Source organism: Sus scrofa, chromosome 6 (assembly GCF_000003025.6).
Source record: "Sus scrofa isolate TJ Tabasco breed Duroc chromosome 6, Sscrofa11.1, whole genome shotgun sequence".
NCBI classification, from domain to species: domain Eukaryota; kingdom Metazoa; phylum Chordata; class Mammalia; order Artiodactyla; family Suidae; genus Sus; species Sus scrofa.
In genome coordinates, this window is record NC_010448.4 from 85,009,889 (window position 1) to 85,032,180 (window position 22,292).

The following is a 22,292-nucleotide window of genomic DNA, read 5'->3' on the forward strand; positions in this document are numbered from 1 at the left end:
CACACGCGCGCGCGCGCGCACACACACATGCGCGCACACACACATGCGCGCACACACGCACACACCGTTTGACCCAGAAATTCAACTTCAGGAATCTAGTGCAAGGAAGTATTTTTCTGTCTAATGATTGAAGAGCAATTAAGCAAATAATTACACAGATAAGTGTAGTAGTCTTCTACTACTTTTAGAGTGACAAAAAATGAAATCGAGCTTTTTGCACAATATCCGTATCATCTCACTTAATCCTCACAACCAGCTCAGAAAAGATTCTTTCCTCCATTTTACAGATGAGGAAACGAAAACTCAAAAATTGAAGTGATTTGCCTAAAGTTATATAACAAGCAAGAGGAGGAGCTGGGATTTAAACCTCAGTTTGACTGTCGAGGGACAAGGAAAAGACTTATCTATTTCTTCTTTGTTCACTGGAAGTGGTTGGTCTCTTTCCTAAGCAGATTTTTAGCTCAAGGAAGAATTTTTCAGGAGAATTGTCCAGAGGGTAGAGCATCCTGGAAAGGTAATGAGTCCCCAGTGAGTAGAGGGCTTGGAGTGTCCCGCAGAGGGATTCAGGCGACCTGACGCTCTACCTCCCTCCTCAGACTCAAAAGGCAAGGCTGCTCCTTTCCTGTGAGACCCAGAACTACTCGGCGCGGGCGGACTTCCTTTCCCGGTTCTGCTGTGAGGACCGGGGGAATGCAGGGGGCGGGGGGGTTCCTTCATCTTCATCCTCGTCCTTCCTCCACGATGGGGTACATCACTGACGACTGGGCACGTGGGGACCAGCTTTTATTTACTCAGAGCCTCTCGGGGGTCAGGTCCTGATTTGGACCCTCCAAATCGTGCCACCAATGTGAGAGCCGGGTCCTGCAAACCCCCCGTAGAGGTCGGGGAACCTGAGTCCTGGAGAGGGAGGCGGCGCGTGCTGGAGCGCAAGGTCGCGGCCCTCACGCCCCTGGGCGGGGCTCTGGCCCCGACTCCGCCCCGCTGGGCCGGCCGAGGGGAGGGTGCAGGGCCCGGCGGCGGCGAGCGGGCCACTCGATCAGGTCCCGCGAGCTGCGCGGACCATGGAACCTGTGTCGCTGCAGGACTACGTGCGCGCCCTGGACCCCGCCTCCCTGCCGCGAGTACTGCGGGTCTGCTCGGGTGTCTACTTCCAGGGTGAGTGAAGGGCCGAGACCCCTCCGACCTCCCGACCCCGCTGCGGATCAGGTTCTCTCTTCCAGAGCGTTAGAAACCCGGGACGCTGTGCCCGGGGTTCGAATCCCGAAGCTGCCGCTGCCCAAGCTGTGTGCTCTGGGGCTACCCTGCAACTTCTTGGGGACACGGTTTTTTGCTTCTGAAGGGGGTTGGCCGACCCCGGTGATGGGACTTCAGTGAGCACAGATACTCAGGGGGGTGGAACCGAACCAAGCTGGGGTGGAACGGCGGTGCGCAGTGCTTGAGGTCGGACTCTGTGGGGTCGCAGCCCTAGGATGTTGGCGACGCCGAGCTTGATTCTGAAGCGACAGGTCAGCTCTCCCCTACATGTGACCTCCCATTCCTTCCCCTTCGACACCTGTCTACGCGGCCTTCCTTCAATCCCTCCATCCCGTCTTTGCTCTCTGCTTGGCTGCTTGGCAATGGATAGTATTTGATCTGATCAGCTCTTCAGGTCTCAGCTTAAATGACTCCTCCTCCAGGGAGTCTTCCTGGGTCTCTCTGCTCCTTGCCTGAAAGGGATTGACAGGCCATGAAGGGACAGGTGGCTGCTCTGAGGGTGAGGGAGGAGCTGTGGTCAACTGAGTGGGGAAGTGGGGGGTGGAGGAGAGAGGGAAGCTAGAGTCTGGGTGGGCTGGTGGGAGGCTACTTCCTTAGAGGGCAAACTTCACACCAGTACCCTGCCCATCCTGTTCCCTCCACCCTCTCCCTTGTTCTGCACCGCAGATCAAGAGTGATACATGCTGGAGGGCCCCTCACGGGAGCAGGACAGGCCACCACACCATAGCATCTTGCCAGGCCCACTTGGGAATGTAATGGGTCTGGGTTCGAAAGCTCTTGTCTCTCTGGGGGCTTCCTGCAGGCATCTTTGATCTATTTGCTCTCCTTCCAACATCCCCCACCCGCTGTGTGTCACAATACTTGGTTTCCTCATTTTGCCTAATGAGAAGTGGTGGGAAGTGGCGGAAGGGGGACGGTAAGAAAAGAGCTAGATGGGGTGTGGGGGAGCTAGAGGAGGGCCGATGGTGATACCCGTGGGGCAGGTGGCCGTGACCGACACTCAGCCACTACCACTCGACACTTGGCAGCGGTTGCTCTGTGCCAGCGGTGGAGGCAAACATCCAGGGCTGAGTCTTACTCTTTTTTTTTTTTTTTTTTTTTTTTTGGCTGTGCTCACTGAATGCAGAAGTTTCCGGGCTAGGGATGAAACCCCTGCCACAGCAGCAACAGTGCCTGGTCCTTAACCTACTGAGCCACCAGGGAACTCAGTTCTGCCTCCTACCTGATATTCTTGTGCTGCCCATTCACCCTTGCCAACCCTCAGCTTCATTGTTTAAGAAAAGGAAATTGTCCTTCCCTCCAGCAGTAGGCATGGGTCTTAAATGCAGCAGCACATCTGCAGTACTGAGCAGAGTGCCGAGCATACAGTAAGCACTCAGCACGGCGGGGGGGGGGGGGGCTGCTGCTCTTACCAGGCCCGAGGTTCTGTATTCCTAACTCTGTGTTTTATGAGCCTGTGTGTATTTTCTTGGGGCTAGAGGTGGGATTTTCATCAGTTTCTCTGGGCTGTTAGGGAGGGCTCTGCTGGGGCTGTGCTGGGAGTGGGGTGGAGTGAGGTGGCCTTGAGGCTCGCCTACTGCATCAGCAGGATGGAGGGCCTGTGCACCAGCCTTGCATGAGAGCTCTTCATCCGGAACCTCTCATGTTCTGGACAGGAAGATGGGCTGCTTGCTTGAAGGTGGGGGCCCAGAACCCTGCCTACTGGGCCCATCCTGTTCATGGCCTGCCACTCTCTTCTGTGCTTCCTTTAAAAAATGATTCACCTGGAGTTCCCGTCGTGGCGCAGTGGTTAACGAATCCGACTAGGAACCATGAGGTTGCGGGTTCGGTCCCTGCCCTTGCTCAGTGGATTAATGATCCGGCGTTGCCGTGAGCTGTGGTGTAGGTTGCAGACGTGGCTCGGATCCCGCGTTGCTGTGGCTCTGGCGTAGGCCGGTGGCTACAGCTCCGATTCAACCCCTAGCCTGGGAACCTCCATATGCCGCGGGAGCGGCCCAAGAAATAGCAACAACAACAACAACAACAAAATGATTCACCTGAAAAAAAGAAAAGAAAAAAGGGGAGTTCCCATTGTGGCTCCTCGTAAATGAATCTGAGGAGTATCCATGAGGGTGCGGGTTCGATCCCTGGCCTCACTCAGTGGGTTAATGATCCGGCGTTGCTTCGAGCTGCGGTGTGGGTTACAGAGGTAGCGTTGCTGTGGCTCTGACGTAGGCCGGCAGCTGTGGCTCCTACTTGACCCCTGGCCTGGGAACATCCATATGCTGTGCTTGCGGCCCTAAAAAAAAAAAGAAAAAAAATTCATCCAAAGAAGGAAGCACCAGCATGAGTGTTTGGCTCTGTGGGACCTCCGGGCAGCACTGAAGATCTCTGGGCCTGACTGTTTAGCTGTTTAATGAGGGAAACAGGATTTGCTGTGTTGTTTACTCATTCATGACTTGCTTCGAGGCTGGGATGGATCAGTCCTGCCCTGTGAGCTGAGTTCAGGAGGCGGGGGATGGGCCCACAGAGGGGTACAATCAGCATGCAAAGAAGGCAAGGGCGGCGTTTATGCTGGCTGAGGACGGCTGAGCCGGGGTCTGTTAGGCAGGGAGGACAGGGAAACGCATTCCAGGCGCTGGAACAACATGTGCAAAGGTGCGGCAGAGTAGCACCCATGGGAGAAGAGGGCAGGGGCCTCCCAGCGCTTGGCCTTTGCTGAACCGGTGAACCCGGGTCTGTGTCTCCGCAGGCTCCATCTATGAGATCTCTGGGAACGAGTGCTGCCTCTCCACAGGGGACCTGATGAAGGTTACCCACATTGGCCTCCAGAAAGTGGTCTGCAAGGACCCGGAGACAGGCCAGACCATGGAACTTGCTCCCGATTTCCAGGGTAAGGTCAGCGCCTCTGTGCCTTGGGCCTGGAACCTTCCAGGCACACCCTCAGACACACTTGACCCCAGCACGAAGCCACACGTCCCTCCCCAGTGTGTGAGAACACACGCGACTCTCACATCCACCACTCCCCAGCACTCAGGCCCGGATGTCCTGAGTGCTCTGCCGATGCCCTGAGCTGGCATGGCTGCCCCCTCTCTGTATCCGTCTCTGCCTTTTGGCCGGGACGCTCTTTGTACTGGGTCTTTGTCCACGTGCCTGTTTCTGTGTTCGCTCACACATTCACTCACCAAACATGTATGGACACTCCGGGTGTGCCAGGCCTTGTGCTGGGGGCTGGGGGGCGTGGGGCTCAGGATGAACTAGGTGCAGCCCTCTCTCCGGCGGGGAACTCCCAGGAAGGCAGAGATCAGGAAACAGGAGAAGTAGGCATGAGTTTAGAGAGGGCTCTGGAGGTCTTCAAGAGGGGCTTCCTGGAGGAGGTGGCACCTGAACTGGAGGAAGGATCCCAGCTGGAGGGAGTAGCATGTGCACATGTGGTGCTCCAGAAACCCCTGGAGTTGGGGGGACCATGGGCCCTGATGCTGAAGCCAGCAGCCTGGATGGGAATCCCAGCTCTGCCGGCTACTAGCTGTGGCCGTGGAGTTCCGTGGCCTCTGTGTGCTTCAGCTTCTTCCTCTTTAGTGGGGGTGATCAGGCTTGATGTAAAGATTAACTGAGTTGCCATGTAGGGAGCAGTTAGAAGAGGGCCAGACACAGAGCAGGCGCCCTCTGAGGGCTTGTTCTCAGTATAGTTTCCTGTGCCAGGTGAGGGCATGGGTTCCAGGTGGGGAGGTGAGCAGGAGCCAGACCACAGGGGTGGTGGGGGAAGGTCGTGTGGGAAATAGACACATTTTGGACTTTTTCGAAGGCATTGAGTAGCCCCTGAGGGCTTTAAATAGGGAAATAACAAAACCTTTGTATTTTGAGGTTTTGGGGTTTTTCTTGAGGTTTTAAAAATTTCGTTGAAATAATTGCAAGTTTACAGAAGGCTTGCTAGAACTCCTCCTGTACACCAATGATTAAACATTTTGCAACATTTGCTTCCCCCCATATATATACACATGAACATATATTACTATATATGTGAGTGTATGTGTATATATATATACATACATGTTCCCAAATATATATATATATATACATTCCCAAATCATTTTAGAGTAAATTGCAGACATGATGCCCCATTACATCTAAATATTACTCCTAATATTTGGTGTATCTCCTAAAAAACAAGGACATTCTCTCCCGAAACTGTAGCTCCAATTCAAGAAACTTACTATTGATACAATACTGCCATCTAACCCATAATCTATTCAGATTTCACAAGGTGCCCTTAATGATGTCCTTGATAGCTGGTTTTTGCCTTGATCCAGAATCCAGGAATTTCTGTTGTGGCTCAGTGGGTTAAGAATCCCAATTAACATCCACGAGGATGCAAGTGTGATCCCTGGCCTCACTCAGTGGATTAAGGATCTGGTGTTGGAATTCCCGTTGTGGCTCAGTGGAAACGAATCTGACTAGTAACCATGAGGACACAAGTTGGATCCCTAGCCTGTCTCAGTGGGTAAAGGATCCGGTGTTGCCGTGAGCTGTGGCGTAGGTCGCAGACGCAGCTTGGATCCTGCATTGCTGTGGCTGTGGTATAGGCTGACAGCTGTAGCTCCGATTCAACCCCTAGCCTGGGAACCTCCATATGCCGTGGGTGTGGCCCTAAAAAGAGAGAGAGAGGGGAAAAAAGGGGGGATCTGGTATTGCCGCAAGCTGCAGCGTAGGTCACTGATGTGCTGTTGTTGTGGCTGTGGCATAGGCTGGCAGCTGCTGCTCTGATTCAGCCCCTTGCCTAGGAGCTTCCATATGCTGAGTGTGTGGCCCTAAAAAAAAAAAACAACAACAAAAAAAACCATAATCCAGTCCCAGATCGCATGTGACATTTGGCCAGCCTCCTTTAGTCCCCTGCAGTCTGGGACAGTTCCTCAGCCTTCCTTTGTCTTGACATCAACTTTTTTTTTTTTTTTTTTTTTTTTTTTTTTTGCTTTTTTAGGGCTGTACCCTGGCATATGGAGATTCCCAGGCTAGGGGTCGAATCGGAGCTGTGGCTGCCAGCCTACGCCGCAGCCATAGCAATGCGGGATCCGAGCTGTGTCTGCAACCTACACCACAGCTCACGGCAACACCAGATCCTTAACCTACTGAGCAAGGCCAGGGATTGAACCCACGTCCTCATGGGTACTAGTTGGGTTCGTTAACTACCTGAGCCATGATGGGAACTCCCGGACATCAACATTTTTCAAGAGTCCAGGAGGTCAATACTTTTGCAGAATGTCCCTTAGACCGGGTTTGTGTGGTGTTTCCTTGAATTGATTCATTTGTGTTGAGTGTTTTGGGCAGGGAGACTCTGGGAGTGATATTATAACCAGACATGGGGCATTTTAGGCCTGTCTGGTGGCGGAAGCCATGGACAGGGTGGTGGGGGGTGGGGAGGGTTAGAGGGGAATGAGCAGTGGGGCAGCCAGATTGGCAGATGGGATTCGGGGTAGAGGGGGTGGTCAGAGGTCATTTGGCCAGCAGCTCCTGGGTTTCTAGCTTGGGAGAGAGCAACTGAGGTGCTCACCCACCCAGGATGGGGTGATACTGCTGGTGTGTGGGGTTGCAGCACTGGTGAGGTATCTGGCGGTGAAGACGGCATATTAGAGGCAGGTGGGGTCGCAGGGTGGGTAGATGCAGTGGCCATCAGTGTGTTTGTTGGGAGATGAGCGCCTGTTCTGTCGTCTTTGTGACAATCCCTGTGTCCATGCCTGTCTGTGTCCGAAGGAACTGTCCCCACCCTGCCCTTCTCTGTCCATTCACCCCGTGCACTTGCTGCCTCCCCCCTCAGCCCTGCAACCTGGTTACCCAGATGCTGGCCTTCTTGGCACCTGTCCTTGGGGGATTTTGGCTGGTTCTCTGCAGCCAGACCCGGGCATGGGATATGCAGCTCTTGGTGCGGCAAAGGCCTGCCCCATCCCAACACCCTTTTCTGTGCCCCATAGGTCTCTTCAGCCCCATCACCAGCCCCCGGAGCTATGGAACCCTGGAGGAGCTGGTCTCTGCTGCAACCCAGCATTCCAGGAAGCTTCCCATCTGCTTCATGTCAACCCACAGAATCACCACCGAGGCCAGGATGGTGACCGAGGCGCAGCCCCTCAAGCTTGAGGCTGTGGAAATGCACCACGGGACCTACTATGCCCGCTGTGTGCTGGGAACTGGAGTCCAGCAGGCTTTTCTGCGCCTGCCCCTGTCCCAGAAGGGGTGCTTCTGGGAACTGAAGCTGGGGGACCCTCAGACCCTCCTCCAGGTGCTACAGGACCCGGCCCTGAGGGACGGCCCCCTCACCTGCCCCGTCCTCCCCTGGCACTTCCTGACCCTGAGGCCAGAATATGAGGTTGAAGCCATCATGCACTGTGAGTTCCCTGGGCAGGTGGGTGGAGACAGGGGCAGGAGGCACAGAGGGGGCCCCAGGGATCTGCTCTGATGGAAGATGCCCCCCATCCCTGTGGACAGTCCAGGGATTCCAAATGGCTTACCCAGTGCACACATTGTAATGGAGTAAAGATCCCTCAGGAGTGGAAGTTAGGTGTAGAAGGAGATAGGAAAATGAGACAACTTGAATGAGGGCCCATGTACTTTATAAAACTGTGCAACAGTTGGGTTGTTAGCTTGCTACAACCCACAATGGCGAGGACGAGGAAACCCAATGTTACAAATTGAAGCTTTGGAGTTCCCGTTGTGGCTCAGTAGGTAAAGGACCCAACTAGGATCTATGAGGATGCGGGTTCGATCCTTGGCCTCACTCAGTGAGTTAAGGATCCAGCATTGCTGTGAGCTGGGATCTAGGCCACAGATGCAGCTTGGATCCCACATGGCTGTGGCTGTGGCATAGGCCAGTAGCTACAGCTCTGATTTGACCTCTAGCCTAGGAACCTCCATATGCTGCAGGTGCGACCCTAAAAAAAAAAAAACAAAAAAACAAATTGAAGCTTTGACCATTTATTTGCTCAGGAGAAATATTTTCTGTCCCTTGAGACAGCAGGATCGTTCGTGAAGGTGCTCCTGACTGGAAGGGCACTGCCTGGGTGAATTCCCCAGCTGTTTTTTGGGCTGGTGACTGAAAACAAAGGATTTGGTGAGACGGAGGCAGAAGCTGGTCAGGTCCGGTGTCAGAGGCCAAGCTGGAGCAGAGGTAGAAGAATGGATGCCTAGGACCTCCTCCCTGGAGGACAGAGGGCTTGTGGTTCCGCTCCCTGGTGTTACCTAGAGGAGGGCAGGGTTGCTGGCAGACTCCAGAGTCAAGTTTTGATTCTTTGTTTTTTTTTTTTTTTTTTTTTTTTTCTTCTGTCTTTTTGCCTTTTCTAGGGCCACTTCCCGCAGCATATGGAGATTCCCAGGGTAGGGGTCTAATCTGATGTGTAGCCACTGGCCTACACCAGAGCCACAGCAACTCGGGATCCGAGTGACATCTGCAACCTACACCGTAGCTCACGGCAACGCTGGATCCTTAACCCACTGAGCAAGGCCAGGGATCAAATCCGCAACCTCAGGGTTCCTAGTTGGATTTGTTAACCACTGCGGCACGACAGGAACTCCTCGATTCTTTGCTTTTTTTAAAAAAAAAACAACTTTAGGAGTCCTGTTGTGGTGCAGTGGAAATGAATCCGACTAGGAACCATGAGGTTGTGGGTTTGATCCCTGGCCTCACTCAGTGGGTTAAGGATCCGGCATTGCTGTGAGCTGTGGTGTAGGTTGACGGCTACAGCTCTGATTTGACCCCTAGCCTGGGAACCTCCATATACTGTGGGTGTGGCCCTAGAAAAGATAAAAGCCAAAAAAAAGAAAGAAAGAAAGAAAAGAAAAACCTCAAAACCAAAACAAAACAAAAACTTTAAAAACTGCTTTATGATGGAAAAATTCAAATATATACAAAAGCCAAGAGTAGCATAACAACCCCCACATCCCCATCATCCAAAATCAGAGTTGTCAACTCACAAGCTCTCTTGTTTCATCTCTCCCCACTCTGCCCCACCTGATTATTTCGATGCGGACCCCAGATATCATCTCATTTCTTTTGTAAATGATCCAAAACACATCTCTTTTTAAAGTGACTCTTGGAGTTCCCTGGTCACCTAGTGGTTAAGGATTCAGTGATGTCACTGCCATGCTTTGGGTTCAGTCCCTGACCCGGGACCTTCCAGATGCCACAGGCATGCCCCACCCCCCCCAAAAAAAAATTGTGGAAGTCTCAGGGCCAGGGATTGGACCCAAGCCACAGTGGCGAACCTGAGCCACTGCAGTGACAATGCCAGATCCTTAACCTGCTGTGCCACAAGGGAACTCCAGGGTAGACTCTTTTCTATTTCTTTTTTAACAAACACACAATGTCATTCTCACGTCAAAAAAGGAACAGTAACTCCTAGTACCACCGACTTGGAGGTAACATCCACTTGGTGTTTGAATTTCCTTTATTGTCTCATAAATTTTTTTACAGTTCATCCATATCAGAATCCACATAAGGTCCACAATATTGTTGATTGTTAGGTCTCTTAAGCCTCTCTCTCTCTCTTTTTTTTTTTGTCTTTTTGTCTTTTTAGGGCCATACCTTAAGCATATGGAGATCCCGAGAGGCCAGGGTGGAATCGGAGCTATAGCTCCTGGCCTATAGCAATGCCAGAGCCACAGCAATGCCAGTCTGAGCTGCATCGACGACCTACACCACAGCTCACAGCAGTGCGGAATCCTTAACCCACTGAGCAAGGCCAGGGATCGAACCCACAATCTCATGGTTCCTAGTCAGATTTGTTTCTGCTACACCACATTGGGAACTCCTCTTAAGCCTCTTTAATCTCTAGGTTTCTCTCCTCTTGTTTTTTTGGTAACTTACCTGTTGAAGGGACTAGGTCATTTGCGCTGTAGGCTTTCTCACATTTTGGATTTTGTGGCCAGCCTCCTTGCAGTGTTACCATGTTCCTCTGTCCCCTGCACTTTCTATTGTGTCCCCCTGAGACTACGCTGCATTTCAGTGATTCACTAGGAGGGCTCCCCGGATGCACTGCAGTGAAAAGACACAAGGCAGTCAGCAAAGGAAAAGGCGGAGCTTCCCAGAGTCCTCTCCTGGGGCAGTCACCCAGGACACGCTTCATTCCTCCAGCACTGAGTTGTGACAACACGTGTGAAATACCTTCTACCAGGGAAGCTTGTTGGAGACCCAGAGCCCAAGATTTTTCCTGGGCGCTGGTCACCTGGGGACCCTCTGCCTTGTACTTGCCAAAATCCCAGCCTCTCAGGAAGAAAGCTGGGGTTCCGCATCAGCCATCTTGTTTGTAGGTGTGGTGAGCCACTCTTATCGGGGAAGAGTGGGCACCCTCCTAAAATCCACCTTCCCACATACCAGCCAAGGACCAAGCTTGAGGGCGGGCAGGGCTTTCTAGAAAAGGCAGTGTCAGGCCAGCTAAGTTAGCTCTTTTCTGCCCACCTGTAAATGCGTACTTACCTCCAGCGGCCTGACTTGTGGCCAAGAAGGCATGTGGTTTCTCCTGGCTGCATGAGGTGGGGGCCAGGCATCCCCACTGAGCTGGGTCTGCCCCCAACCTGACTTTCAGCAGCAGCCCTGCCATGTGGTGTAAATCAAATAACACCATTGGAGTTCCCGACATGGCTCAGTGGTTAACGAATCCGACTAGGAACCATGAGGTTGTGGGTTCCATCCCTGGCCTTGCTCAGTGGGTTAAGGATCCGGCGTTGCTGTGAGCTGTGGTGTAGGTCACAGACACAGCTCAGATCTGGCATTGCTGTGGCTGTGGCGGAGGCAGGCGGCTATAGCTCCGATTAGACCCCTAGCCTGGGACCCTCCTCATGCCATGGGTGTGGCCCTAAAAAAAAGACAAAAGAACCCACCTGAGTTGGCTCCCCTGGATAAAGAGGCAATTCAGCTAATCCATAAGGCTTTTTTTGTTTTGTTTTGTCTTTTTAGGGCTGCACTTGTGGCATATGGAGGTTCCCAGGCTAGGGGTCGAATTGGAGCTGTAGCTGCTGGCCTACACCACAGCTACAACAACGCCGGATTCGAGCTGTGTCTGCAACCAACACCACAGCTCACAGCAACACCAGATCCTTAACCCACAGAGTGACGCCAGGAATCAAACCCACATCCCCATGGATAGTAGTCAGATTCATTTCTGCTGAGCCACGATGGGAACTCCCATAAAGCATTTTGAAGTAAAAAACAGAATAGTATAATGAACCCACATGTGCCCACCTCCCAGCTTCAACCAATTATCAGCTCATCTGGCACAGAGCAAAATTCCAATAGTGTGACCTGCAGGAAGTCACGGCCACTCCTCAGAGCCTCAGTGTTCTCATCTACAAAATGGGGAGAGAGCTTTCCTTGCTCTGTCTTCCACGTAGTGTGGCTCAGACACCGTGGGTGGGACAGTTTTCCTCATATTAGAGTTTATGCACAAGGCACTAATCAATGCCCAGAAGGGAAATTTTCCAAAATCATCAAAGTCAGTGTTTTTCTTTTCTTTTTTTTGCTTGTTAGGGCCACACCCTCCACATATGGAGGTTCCCAGGCTAGGGGTCAAATCAGAGCTGTGGCCGCCAGCCTACACCACAGCCACAGCAACGCTGGATCCAAGCCACCTCTGCGACCTACACCACAGCTCATGGCAATGCTGGATCCTTAACCCACTGATCTAGGCCAGGGATTGAACCTGCAACCTCATGGTTCTTAGATTCATTTCTACTGTGCCGCAATGGGACCTCCCACTAGAATAACTTTTTTTTTTTTTTTTTTTTTTTTGCTTTTTAGAGCCGTACTCATGGCATATGGAGGTTCCCAGGCTAGGGGGTCTAATTGGAGCTACAGCTGCAGGCCTACAACACAGCTGCAGCAATGCCAGATCCGAGCCGTGTCTGCGACCCACACCATAGCTCACGGCAGTGCTGGATCCTTAACTCGCTGATCGAGGCCAGTGATCGAACTGGCAACCTCTTGGTTCCTAGTCAGATTCGTTTCTGCTGTGCCAGAGCAGGAACTCCTAGAATAACTTTTTAAAAAAGAGGTTGAGGAGTTCCCATTGTGGATCAGTGGTTAACGAACCCGACTAGGATCCATGAGGTTGCAGGTTCGATCCCTGGCCTTGCTCAGTGGGTTAAGGATCTGGTGTTGCTCTGAGCTGTGGTATAGGTCACAGAACACGGCTCGGATCCCGCGTTGCTGTGGCTCTGGCGTAGGCCGGCGGCTACAGCTCCGATTAGACCCCTAGCCTGGGAACCTCCATATGCCGCCAGTGCCAGAAAAGACAAAAATAAATAAATAAATAAAATAAATAAAATAAAATAAAAAGAGGTTGAAGGACAGATGGGCAAGGAATCTGGCCTAATAGGAAAATGCTGGTAGGAAAGGTCTGCCGACCTCTGTCGGGGCAGAGGGCATACCCCTGAGCCGACCTCTTCCCCCCTACAGTGCGCAGGACCGTCGTCAAGATCCCCTCCACCCTGGAGGTCGACGTGGAGGATGTCACTGCCTCCTCTCAGCACATCCACTTCATCCAGCCGATGCTGCTGAGCGAGGCCCTGGCCCGGGGTGGCCCCTTCCCCCTGTCCACGGAGATCCTGGAAGTTCCGGAGGGGCCATGCCCCTTCCTCAGCCCGTGGGTGGGCTGCTTGCAGAAGGGCCAGAAGCTCTGCATCCAAGGCCTGGCTTCGCCACCCTGGCGGTTCCTGGCCTCAACGAAGGGCCGGAAGGTGCCCAGACACTTCATGATCTCCGGAGCCTACCAGGGCAAGCTGCGGCGGCGGCCAAGAGAGTTCCCCACCACCTTCGACCTCCTGGGTGCTCTCCAGCCAGGCCGGCCACTCCGGGTGGCAGTCACGAAGGACTGTGAGGTTGACGGGTTAGAGACCCCCGGCTTCACGTCCCTGGCTATGGGGGACAGGCTGGAGGTGTTGGGGACTGGCCAGGCCCTTGGGGCTCAAGAGAGGGACATAGAAGTCTTGGTGTGTCAGCGGCTGAGTGACCAGACGGGGGAGGAAGAAGAAGAGGATGGCGAGTCGGAGGACCAAGAGCAGATTCTGCTGCCCCTCTACTTCCCTGGCAGCTTCGTGGAGGAGTTGAGGGATGGCCGGCGCTACAGCCTGCAGGACCTGACCGCCCAGTTCTCGCTGCCCTGTGAGGTCAAGGTCGTAGCCAAGGACACTAGCCTCCCTGTGGACCCTCTGCCCTCCTTCCCGGGCCTGCGGCTGGAGGAGAAGATCATGGAACCCTTCTTTGTGGTCAGCCTGGACTCCAACCCTGAGATGTGCTTCGAGATCTCTCCCCGGTGGCTGGACCTGACGGTAGTGGAGGCCAAGGGGCGGCCAAGCCAGCCGGCGAGGCCCCTCCCCGTCGCCACAGTGGAGGAGCTGACGGAAGCCTTCTACTATCGCTTGCGGAAGTTATCAGCCTTTGAGAGTCAAACCCCCCCGCCCAGGCCTCCGAAAAGTAAGAGCCTCGATGGGCAGAAGAAGCCGGGCAGAAAGGTGAAAGACGCGCAGGTACCAACAGAACCCAAGTGGGCAGGGAGGGGCCGCCTTTTGGGATCATTCAGGTCTTGCCGTTTCTTTTCCTTTTTTTTTTTTTTTTTTTTTTTTTTTTTTTGCCTTTTGGGGCCGCCCTCGAGTTATATGGAGGTTCCCAGGCTAGGCGTTGAGTCAGAGCTGCAGCTGCCAACCTACACCACAGCCACAGCAATGGGTGATCCGAGCTGCATCTTCGACCTACACCATAGCTCATGGCAACGCCGGATCCTTAACCCACTGAGCGAGGCCAGGGGTCGAACCTGCATCCTCATGGATACTATTCGGATTTGTTTCCGATGCGCCACAATGGGAATTCCTTGCCGTTTCTTTGTCTGGCATCACGTTCCTTACAGTGGTGCAGAAACTGCGGTTTATAAAATTGCAGACGTTGTGCTATTATCATTCCGTCCCGACCATCCTGACGTTGGTGTGATTATCTATATTATATGGTTGAGCACATGAGGTCCCAGAGACTGAGACTCCCCTAAAGTCACAATTCAGAAATGGGGGGACCTGAACTGGAGCAGCATGCTGACTCCTAGTTCACGGCACCTCACCTCTCTGCTACCCCTGCTGTCACGCCCTTCGGGATTTTTCACCTAAATTGGTTCAGCAGCCACGTCAAACCCCTACCCACAGCTGTCAGAATGGCCTCCCACAGCCTTCCCTGCTCACAGGGACCGTGACCCCATCTTCGGTGGCTCCACATCCCTCAGGGTAACACGAACCCCCTAACGTGGCCTCCAGGGCCCTTTGGAGCCGTCTTCAGTCTCACCTTCCCAGGCCCATCTTCCACCACCGCTCAGCAGCCCAGGCTGCAGCCCCAGAGAAACTTCTGATGCTTCCCCCATATGCCAGGATTCCCGCCTCAGCCCTTCACACACACAGAGGCGAGGCTCCGATTTCCTCCAAGGCAGTGACGGTCCTCTCTCCTCTGCATCCACACTGCACTTCGTACTTAGCTTAGCGGTGGGGCGACGTGTGGCTTTGATTCGTTGTACTCGGACTCTGGCTAGAACGGAATTCTGTGGGGAAGGGGCCTCCCATTCCCAGGCAGGCAGAGAAAATGCCAGTGAGTCTGAACAGAACCAGACCGAATCACGAGGAGGGGAAAGAACTTTGGAGTCAGGAACGCCAAGTTCATGTCCCAGGTTACTCAATCTGTGGCCTGTACACCTTCTCTTCAGGTGAACCTGGGATAACATCACTCTCAGTGCTGTTTTGCCAGCCTCCACTCGTCGGGCGCTGACTGGGGCAGGCACCTTATAGGTACTGCCCCACCCAGCTCTCAGGATGGTCCCTCTGAGGTGGGCACTGAAAGCCCTTTCTCCAGTTGAGACGTCGAGAGGCACAGAGAGGTAAAGGAGTTTACCTGAGATCACACAGCTAGCAAGTGGCAGGCTGGGCAGTTGAAATTGGGTCTGAGCACACAGCCTGAGCTCCAGCCATGTTCGGCTGAGAACAGGGGTGGATGGGGTGTGTGTGTGGCGGGGAGCCGCACATACATGCGTCGGGGTAGAGGGGGATGATCTGTACAAAAAGCACTTTGAAGGAGTTCCCGTTGTGGCTCAGTGGTTAACAAATCTGCCTAGCATCCATGAAGATGCAGGTGCGATCCTTGGCCTTGCCGTGAGCTGTGCTGTAGGTCACAGACAAGGCTTGGATCCTGTGATGCTGTGGTTGTGGAGTAGACCAGTGGCTACAGCTCCGATTTGACCCCTAGCCTGGGAAGCTCCATATGCCACAGGTGCAGCCCCAAAAAGAAAAGACAAAAAAAAAGGGCTTTGCTCCAGGACTTGGAAAGACTTGCATTTTGTACCACGTGGGGAGGTAGTAGAACAGCAGTGGAAACTAAAGAGATGAACCCTGAGAGTCTCAGCCCCAGAAGGGGCTCGTATCTGTGGAGCAGAGGGTAGAGCGGTTGTTTGCTGACAAAACCAAGCGTGGACGGGGGCATCTGAAACAGGCCTTGGGACAGTGCCAGAAAGACTGTGGTACAAAGAATTGACATTTCAGTCCCTGCCATGGTTCCTGATGGTTCCGTTGGGCTCAGTTCTTGCTTGTTGCCCTAGAACCAGGAACTTTCCCTCCCCGGGCATCAGTTCGGTCCGCTGCTCCTCAGGGAGCTGTACTGTTTGCTCTTGAAAGCGCGGTGCTCGTGTGGTAGCCAGAGCAGCGGCTTGAGAGGACACAGCCATGGTTCTGGGTCTGAACCTTGGCCGGGCCCGGGATTCCGTGTGTCAGGCCTGACGTGGCACGTTCTCTCTGAGCCTGTTTCCTCACGTGTAAACGGGGAACTGAAATGGTTCCTCAGGCACCTAAGGGATGAAAGGAGCAGATACGCATACAGCCTCTGGCACAGGCAGTTCCATCCAAGGTGTCTTCCTTCTGGGGACCCCCCACCTCGGGCCCGCGCTCTGTTCTGAGGCTTTGTGACTGCTTTTTTCTTCAGCAACAGATGTGAAGGACAACCACCAAATCCCTGCGGAAAAACGCAGGGACACCCCGTCTCTAGTCCCCAACCCTATCGTCTCTCACCCTGGCCCCTCCCTCCCCTGCCAGAGGACATTTCATGTGCTTGTAGCAACACTCTTGGGGTCCTGAGAAGCCCCACCCTGAGAAGGAAGTGGAGAGGGGAGAAGGGGAAGTCACATGCGGAGGAAGTTGCATTTCATGGACTCCGCTGCCCGGTTCTCGGGACCCTGTTGACTTCTGCTTTTTCTCCTGCTTAGTCTTTTCAGGTCTTAGAATGGCAGGAACCAGCTCTGCTGCCCAAACCCAAGACGAAGACCTTGCCAATGGTCAGAAAGGATAGGTCAAAACTGTACAATGAGGTTTCCGGCCACAAGAAGGGCCCCAGGCCCACTCAGCCCATCAGGCAGGATACAGGTGAGTCCGCCAGTCCCTGTTCGTCCTTGTCCTCCCCTCCCCCATACCACTCCTCTGCTGCTGCTTTTGCCTCTGACGGTGCAAGCCATACCCTCCAGCACCCTGCCCAAGGGCAGACCCTTCTGCAGTCCCAGTGGGGTATAGACCAAGTGGGGTGGCCTTGGGCTAAAGGGTCCCTACTGTCCCTCTCCCAGGAGTTCCAGGGCCCTGGCAAGGAAGACGGGTTCATCCTCTAACATCCTTCCTTTCCCAAGGCGCATGGGGGAGTGTTTGCAAAGGGTTTAGGCACAACAAATTGTGGTTTCTTTTCTTTTTTTCTGTCGTTTTGCCATCTCTAGGGCCGCTCCTGCAGCATATGGAGGTTCCCAGGCTAGGGATCTAATCGGAGCTGTAGCCACTGGCCTATGCCAGAGCCACAGCAACACAGGATCCGAGCCACGTCTGCAACCTGCACCACAGCTCACGGCAACACCGGATCCTTAACCCACTGAGCAAGGCCAGGGATCGAACCTGCAACCTCATGGTTCCTAGTCAGATTCGTTAACCACTGCACGATGATGGGAACTCCAACAAATTGTGTTTTCTGGGCAGGCAAGGACCTTAGAGCATCCAGACAAAGCCCTTCCCTGTCCCCGGGGAAAGTGCCCTACGGAGGAGAAGGAACCTCTGGCCAAAGGTCCTCACTGACTTGAACTCTTTTGCAGATGATGGACATGATTATGAAGAAATACTCGAGAAATTTCCAAAAACCCTCTAGGTGCTACAGGAACCTCACTTCCTAACTGCTGCTTCTCAGGGAATCTGAGATACCAGCCAACTGTTACAAGCCTTTAGAAGACCTTGGACAAGGTCTCTCAGACCTCGGACCGCGGACAAGGAGTGGCCGTTTGGGGATTGGCTGCAAATGGGATGGACACTGCACCAGCTCCTTCCGGGTCTAGGTTCCTGCCATGGAGGGCGGGCTTCTCTGGGCCCAGACCTTGCATTTGGCTCCCTCAGCCTTGGAGCTTTGGTATTTAGTAGCCAACTGGGTTCTACTCAATCCTGTGTCCCCCATACCAGTTGTCCCACTGGTTACTGCACAAAGGGATCCAAGACACTGGCCGCCCTGGCGATGGCAGGACTGTGCCTCCTGCCTCTCAGTAAAAGGGACTCAATCCTGACCACACATGGCACTGAGAGCCTTTTTGAATGTTTGCTGCTCCCTGCTCCACTCTCTCCTCCCTTTCCCCCTCCCCCAGTCTGGCCCTGAGGGACCCGGACTGTCTTCCTCATGTCTGCGGCACCCAGCACAGGACACCTGTAGATGACTATCCAAGGTTACTTTAAGACCGTAGAATAAAAATGACACCTGAGCTTCTGGAAAAATAAGAGATCATCACTTATTAAGTTATGTCTGTGTCTGACTCTTTACAAACCCCCCTCTTTTTTTTTTTTTCTTTTTCGGTCCCACCCTCGGCATGCGGAAGTTCCTGGGCCAGGGATTGAACCTGAGCCACAGTAGCGATCCAAGCTGCTACAGTGACAATGCCAGATCCTTAACCCACTGCGCCACAGGAGAACTTCACAAACCCTATCTAAATCCTCAGTGCTCTGAGGCAGACCATGGCTTGATGTTAAAGACAGGAAATAAGCCAGTCAAGGGCCTGGGTTAGGATCCTTGCTCACCAGCTATCAGCCGTGACTTACGAGTTATTTTAACCTCTCTAAGCTTCAGTTTCTTCACATGTAAAATGAAACTAAGTTAACTACCTCAAAAGATTGTTTTAGGGACCAATGGAGAGACTATCTGAAAGCATTTAGCATAGTGCCTGGGACATCGTAAACATTCAATAAATAGGTCACTATCATTATTGCTGACCAAGATCAGAGACCTGTGCCTGCCTCTAAAACTAACACTCTAAAAAAAGCATATATATATATATATATATACACACACACACACACATGCACATATATACGCAAACATGCACACATACACATAACAAAAAAAGCAAATGAAGATAAGAATAAAACCAATACCCTGTCTACAGGCTCACCCTATCCCCTACTTATGGAATTCATCCCAGGGTTTCAGACATACCATGTTTGGAGTTCCCGTCGTGGCTCAGTGGTTAACGAATCTGATTGGCATTCATGAGGATGCAGATTCGATCCTGACCTCGCTCAGTGGGTTAAGGATCCGGCATTGCCGTGAACCGTGGTGTAGGTTGCAGATGTGGCTCGGATCCTGCGTTGCTGTGGCCATGGCCATGGTGGCAGGTATACCTCCGATTAGACCCATAGCCTGGGAATCTCCATGTGCTGTGGGTGCAGCCCTAAGGAAAAAAAAAAAAGATATACCATGTTTCTGGGCTGTGGAGACAGAGTATTCCAACTAGTGGGAGAGCCTCACTGCCCGGTATAGTGAGCTAAGAAAAGAAATATAATGAGTTCCCCTGGTAGCTCACCTGACTAGTATCCTTGAGGACGTGGGTTCAACCCCTGGCCCCGCTCAGTGGGTTAAGAATCCTTCGTTGGTACGGCTGTGGTGTAGGCCAGTGGCTACAGTTCTGATTTGACTCCTAGCTGGGAACTTCCAAATGCCACAGGTGTGGCCCTAAAAAAAAAGAAATATAAGCCTATGACTATGCAGAGTGGAAATCAGCTTCCAAGATCAGTTGAAGCCTGTGCAATGAGGTAAGACCGCAGACCTCACTTCCTAAAAGCGGTGGGACTTTGGTTTCTTGAGTCACTGAACTAAACACCATGGTCAGCAGAGGACAGAAGAGAGAGAAAAAGATGGTGGGAGTCTCCAGCTAGGTGGGAGCCGGAAGAGGGTCAAATTTCCAGTCCTGGATTCTAGGCACCACACTGTGTGTGTCCTTCCTTGCCTACCCACACCCCTCTGCTCTCATGTGCTTCGCAGGCCTCCTGGCTCCTGCTGAGCAGTTACCACATGCCGCTGCGCCAGTGCCCAGCGTCTCGCACCCATCCTCACCTTCACACTAGTTCCCATGCCCTCATCTACAGGCAGGAGGCTGCCGAGGTGGGAAAAGCAATAAGAAAGTGAGACAAAGTTCCTTCCTGCCACAGAAGCCCCAGGGGTTGGGACCACATGCAAAATGTCAACAGTTTTCACTTCCACGTTTGCACTGTTTGCATTTAATCTTGGCAACAAATGAGCAAGATCACAAAAGAGGGGGCAGAGGAAAGGGCCACCAGCTCCCACGAAAGGGGATTTCTGAGTAGCCAAATGCTGCATGAGAAAGGAAGCAACGTCAGAGCAGGGAAAGCTGGGCTAAAGAGGAAAACAAGTCTGAAAGCCACAACTGTGAATGTCTTCCCAGAGCGATGGGGCGGGCGGGGCGGGGCGGGGAAGGACCAAAGGCGGACCCCACCCTCAGGGGGTTTTATCTTCCTTATCTCTGGAATAAACCCCTGGGCGGTGGGGAGGGCTAGAGACACCCCTGAGCAGTGGTCTCCAAAGGACATCCGACCCTTGAACGAGGGGGTTAGAGTGCTGACACCCCCCTCAACACACAGTAAAAAATCCACATACAGCGTTCCCTCTGCACCTGTGGGTTCAACCAACTGCAGACTGTGTAGTATGTATTTATTGAAAAAAAATCTGCGTAAAAGTGGACCTGCACAGTTCAAACTGTGATATTCAAGGGTCAACTCTATTGGCATGTCCCTTCTTAATTATTTTCATATCCTCTTTCATTCCTAATTCTGTTTTGTACTATGTATAACATACTAATGTAGTAACAGATGTAAGGAGCTGCGGAAATCAATGAATACAACCTCGGGAGGAGTTCCTGGCACAGCTCAGCAGTTAACGAAGCTGACTAGTATCCATGAAGACACAGGTTCGATCCCTGGCCTCACTCAGTGGGTTAAGGATCTGGTGTCGCCATGAGCTGTGGTGTAGGTTGCCAGCTCACAGCAACACCAGATCTTTAACCCACTGAGCAAGGCCAGGGATCGAACCTGTATCCTCATGGATCCTAGTCGGATTCATTTCTGCTGCACCAGAGTGGCTGGTATTCTGCTGAGGAGTGTCCTGCCTCTGCTTGGCCCCACGGGCCTCCACAGTGTTCAAAAACCACACAATTCCCATGAGAAAGAGTAATGCTGAGGTGGCAGGGAATTCAGTATTTCTGAGCAGCTACTCTGTGTTATTGGCAACACTGAACCAGCACGTCTGAGATACCAATCTCTTAGTCTGCTTTACATTCCTAGCAGCTGACCAATGGGCTGACACAGTAGGTATGCAATAAACACTGAAATAATGAGTAAGCACTTTTTGACTGCTACATCATCAAATTTAAAATCAATAAAATCAAGAGAGAGGAGTCCCTGTCATGGTTCATCGGAAAGGAATCTGACCAGCATCTACGAGGATGCAGGTTTGATCTCTGGCCTCGCTCAGTGGGTTAAGGATCTGGCATTGCCATGAGCTGTGGTGTAGGTTGAAGACTTGGCTTGGATCCCGTGTTGCTGTGGCTGTGTTGTAGGCCGGCAGCTATAGCTGATTTGACCCCTAGCCTGGGAACCTCCATATGCCTCAGGTGCAGCCCTAAAAAAAAAAAAAAAAAAAAAAAAAAAAAAAAAAAAAAGATGAAATCAAGGGAGCAAAAGATTTCCACTCAGAACCACTGCTATTGCCCATTTCAGGGTACTTAGCCTGATAACTAGAAAGAGAAGTCCACCACCATTAACCTATCCTACCATGCATTCCATATTCAAATGCACATGCTTTTTAAAACTTGGTTTTTAGCTACTGTTCTTTCTTTTAGGAAACAATCAAGAATGGACATACTAAATCAACTATAATGGAAAAAATAAAAATCATAAAATAAAAAAATTTAAATTTTTAAAAAATGGATACACTTGCAAATAAACATACTGGTTGACTGATTTTAAAGCATCCACAGAGCTTCCCAAGTGGGAACTACTCTGTATGTCTAGAAAATAACCACATTGTTGTTCAGTCAGAAACCAAGGGGGTGGAGACTTCACAAGCTACTGGCAGATCTTATTTAGAAACACGGTTAAAGCAGTTATAGAACTTTTATTTGCATGTTACAGCTCATAACATTCTTAGGTGAAAAATGAAACAAGGCCTAAAAGGACAAAAAAATCAGGGAGTTCCCGTTGTGGCTCAGCAGAGACAAATTGGACCAGCATCCATGAGGATGTAGGTTCGATCCTTGGCCTTGCTCAGTGGGTTAAGGATCCAGTGTTACCTTGAGCTGTGGTGTAAGTCACAGACGCAGCTTGGATCTGGCATTGCTGTGGCTCTGGCGTAGGCTGGCAGCTATAACTCTGATTCTTTTTTTTTTTTGTCTTTTTGCCTTTTCTAGGGCCGCTCCCGAGGTACATGGAGGTCGAATCGGAGCTGTAGCCACCAGCCTACACCAGAGCCACAGCAACTGGGGATCTGAGCTGCATCTGCGACCTACACCACAGCTCATGGTGATCTATGCCACAACTGTGGCAATAGGGGATCCTTAACCCACTGAGCAAGACCAGGATCGAACCCGCAACCTCATGGTTCCTAGTTGGATTCATTAACCACTGTGCCACAATGGGAACTCCTATAACTCCAATTTGACCCCTTGCCTGGAAACTTCCATATGTCGTGGGTGTGGCCC

The 22,292-nt window shown here is 52.2% G+C and overlaps 1 protein-coding gene across 2 annotated transcripts; it reads left to right on the forward strand.

Moving 5' to 3' along the window:
* Positions 991 to 18,046, forward strand: THEMIS2 (thymocyte selection associated family member 2). Of its 2 annotated transcripts, XM_005653378.3 has the most exons (6): positions 998 to 1,155; positions 3,986 to 4,126; positions 7,200 to 7,610; positions 12,671 to 13,740; positions 16,497 to 16,653; positions 17,358 to 18,046. In XM_005653378.3, exons 1-6 carry the CDS (start codon positions 1,062 to 1,064, stop codon positions 17,408 to 17,410), a joined length of 1,926 nt encoding a protein of 641 aa, XP_005653435.1. In that variant the 5' UTR covers positions 998 to 1,061; the 3' UTR covers positions 17,411 to 18,046. The 2 variants fall into 2 exon arrangements, 1 of the variants encoding a protein (XP_005653435.1); XR_002344949.1 differs by having other exon boundaries at positions 991 to 1,155; positions 12,671 to 16,653.